This window comes from Pinus tabuliformis, chromosome 4_2, assembly GCF_031772625.1.
Source record: "Pinus tabuliformis cultivar Carrire ecotype Pingquan chromosome 4_2, CPIR1, whole genome shotgun sequence".
Lineage (NCBI taxonomy): Eukaryota > Viridiplantae > Streptophyta > Pinopsida > Pinales > Pinaceae > Pinus > Pinus tabuliformis.
In genome coordinates this window covers 189133954-189137706 of record NC_142304.1, presented here as the reverse complement: position 1 = coordinate 189137706, position 3753 = coordinate 189133954, and the positions used below count along the sequence as shown (strand labels likewise).

Below are 3753 nucleotides of genomic sequence, written 5' to 3'. Positions count from 1 at the left end.
TATATACTCCATAATTCACTTTATATTTACCAACACTCAAAAAGAGGTTTTATTTAGGAGAAGCCTATGGACCAAATTATTATTAATACCATGCAAAAAAATATTATTAACCTTAATATTAATAAAAATAAAAATAAAGGCGGTAAATGGTATTGAGAATGTTGCATATTTACCAACACTCAAAAAGAGGTTTTATTTAGGTGAAGCCTATGGGCCAAATTATTATTAATACCATGCAAAAAAAAACATTATTAACCCTAATATTAATAATAATAAAAAGAATCTACTAGTGGCACAAGAGATCAAATTTTTTTTCACTCAAATATCTTAATATACAAACTAGCATAGAGTGAAAAAAGATTTGATGTCTCTATTAGAATAATTTCAAACTCTTGGAAGCATATTACATCTAGAATATAAAAACTTAATTATTAATATTATTTTAACTATATTTTAACTATTTTTAAATAAATTTTTACCAAAAATTACTCCAAATCAAATAACCCCAACGAAACTTAGCTTGCCAAGCATGTCAACAGATTTTTGGAAAGGGAGTTGGTCTGGAACGAATTATTTTATATTCAATCTGAAAGCACCATGTACCATTGATATAGCATTGAAGAACGGAGCAAATTTCGACAAAACTTATTCATTGAGATGACTCCATGCCTAGTTCGATACCAGGTACCAGGTCTCCCACGAACGAAGCCAACATATCATAATTTCAATGGAAAATAATTATACGTTATGAGCATGAGAGGACGACGATGATGGGAACGGTAGTTTATCAGCGTACTGGGATGGCAGAGTTCCACAGTCAGAGGTGGATGCGAAGTAGGGAAGATGTGACATGGAAAAGAAAGGCAACCAAATCCAATCACGAACGAATCGCAGGAAAGGGGAGTACCCGTCGAGCACAATGCCCGAAACATATGCTGCCCCAACAACGCTCAACACTCTCCATTTCCTTGCAGCCCAGTATTGCTGAAAACATTCCTCTATCATTCTTTCTTCTTCTTCTCCCCACATTATATCCTCCTCTAAGTTTATATTGGAGACTGAGAGGCATTTAGCCAAAATCACAGCGTCCTCCAGCGCCGAGCAAGCGCCTTGACCCAGATCTGGGGTCATTGGGTGCAACGCGTCTCCAACAACCGTAACGCTTCCCTTGCCCTTTGCCTTCCTGTCCCACTCCCACGGCCATATCCATCTCAACTTTAGATCCGCAATACTCAACGTATCAGCGGAACTGGACTTTATTAACTCTCCAATGGGTTCTGGAAAATCTCTCACCGCCTGTAACATCGCGCGTCTCAGGCTCTCAGAATCACGAGATACGTCGGCATCTGTAAAATTAATCCCACCTCAACTCATGTCAGCACTACCGGATCATAAAAGTAAAGACCTGCACAATACATAAATTTTATTGATGTGACTGTGGGAATCCTATATGAAAAGGTACCTTGTGGTTGTGATTTCCTGGTTATAAACCAGTACAATTGTTTGTCTGTGCAGGGAATGATTCCTGCCCTCACCCCTTCACCCCATATTTGTACCATCCTTTTCTCTGTTGCATGATAACGCTGAGGACACTTTGCCATCCCTCTCATGGCAACACGTCCTAAGGGCTTCGCGGCTTCTAAACCCATCCACTCTGCAACTGCCGAGTGCACGCCATCACAACCAATTACGATCTGATCATCATAAACGTCACATCAGTTTTAAGAGATTTAGAAATCATCAACACAAGATGGTGGGTATATAAATTGTATATACCTTTGCTGTGATGGATGTTCCATCTGCCAGCTCTAGAGTTGTGAAAGGAGAGCCAGCCTTTTTATGTATGGAAAAAAGTTTAGAGTTAAATCTGATACTCCCATCAGGCAATGCTTTAGCTAGTGTTTCCAGCAGCACTTGTCTTTCTATGCACCGAGATTCCATGCGTCCCCTGAACTTGATCAATAGAAATTTTATTGAAAATGAACATTGTTTGCAAAATATAATTTTCTCATTCCATGTTTCGAATGAGTATAACTAAACACAATCGATTACCCTGTGGGTTCTTTTATGAACTGAACATCTTTCTGGACGCCAGAAGACTTTGAGCACCCCCGTATCCTGCATGACCATGACCACTAGCAAAGTGAAACTCCATTTTTTATTTCATGACTGATGAAAATAATTTTGGCAATATTGCTTACTTACCCTTCAAGCTGACAATAATTTGGACGAAGGGTATCTGCTACACCAAGAGCGTCAAGAGCTCTCCAACCATTGGCCCATATAGTCAACGCAGCCCCCGTAGTTCGAAGAGAATCAGAGCGCTCCAGCACCAGGCTCTTGAGGCCGATCCTGCATGCAGCATCCATTCCCATAATGTTAATGTTGGGTCAATACTTGTGTGTGCAGAAGCATAGCATTATTTTTCAGTTATCAAGCTGAAAAGTGACCCTATTATTTCTCAATTAGGAAGCTGAAAAATGAGATGAGACGAATCGGACCTGTGGAGGGCAATGGCTGTGGCTAACCCTGCAACGCCGCCTCCTACAATTACAATATTAGTTGCTTCAGTTCCATGAGAACTGAAGAGACTATTAGGGGTGGCCATCGTCCCACGATTTCTCTCTCCCAACTTAAAACACTCCCACTTCGATCGTGCAATCCGAAACATTAAGTCTAAGTCTGGTGGGGATATATATATATAAAGAAGCATCCTACTGTATGCATCGGAATTTGACGGACAAATTTCCCGTCACTAGGTTATCTGCTCGTCAAATACGACTACCCCTGCAAAATTGGTCAAAACTGTCCACATCGTTTTGAAATTCCAACCCAGGGGCCACTTCAAAGATTCCCAACTTATCTCACGGCTGACGTCTAAATTGCATGCCCATATTATTTCGACCCACAAAGTGGCTTTCACTTATCTTATCGCTGCATTATGCCATATATTATTGCTGCATTATGTCATATATGTCGTTGTGCCGTTGCCAGGGAGGCCAATTACCTCATTGTGTATTCTCTCCACGTTATAAACGGACGTATGAGATCTCTCGAAAGGAAGCATTTTCAACAAAGGAGTTCATATTTTATTTCTTCTAAGTTTGCACGAACCTATATGGATCGCAGAGTACTTCCGTAGTGAACCTTACCGCTGCATTTGATATCTCACGCATGACGTTTACCATTTAGGCTTTTCATTTTTGCTTTTTCTAATTTTTCATAAGTTAAATTAAATATAGTTTTGGTACTTTGGATATATTTTATATAAAAAATGTATGATAAATAATGTATAACTTTTTTTTTTTTAATATGTACCTTTCACCAATGGAGGTAATATGTTATTTATCGCATTACATTCACATTATTTCATGAAGTTTAAATTGACAAACTATAAATTTAAAATTAAAATTAATTTGATTTAGTGGATGGTGTCTTAACTCATAATTGAAAAGTAGGGGGTTTATTCACAAGCTTATTCACATTGAGGTCGTTGGGAAGGGCGATTAAAGGGGGTAATTAGGGGTAATTTTAATCGGTCTTTCTTTCCAATGGCTATTAATCTCTCTAGAATAGATGTATATATTCTGAATGATTTTAAATAATTTGAAAGAAAGTGAGTATGTATTTGAGGATTCCTCCCAACGAGATGTAAGGCTGTGTTCAATGATCCCTTTCAAGGTGTCCAAGAAAGTTCAATAAATGTTATGTATGCCAACATATTTAATCATTTAAAGAAAAGGAGGTGTTGCC

General features: G+C 38.4%; 1 protein-coding gene across 1 annotated transcript; it reads right to left on the bottom strand.

The window, feature by feature from the left end:
* Positions 1 to 539: 539 nt before the first annotated feature.
* On the bottom strand, positions 540 to 2669 carry LOC149168777 (monooxygenase 2-like). Its single transcript, XM_089426967.1, has 6 exons — positions 2502 to 2669; positions 2206 to 2352; positions 2053 to 2118; positions 1777 to 1948; positions 1463 to 1694; positions 540 to 1346 (listed from the first exon to the last, which is right to left on the bottom strand). Exons 1-6 carry the CDS (start codon positions 2606 to 2608, stop codon positions 739 to 741), a joined length of 1332 nt encoding a protein of 443 aa, XP_089283093.1. The 5' UTR covers positions 2609 to 2669; the 3' UTR covers positions 540 to 738.
* Between the last annotated feature and the right edge of the window lie 1084 nt (positions 2670 to 3753).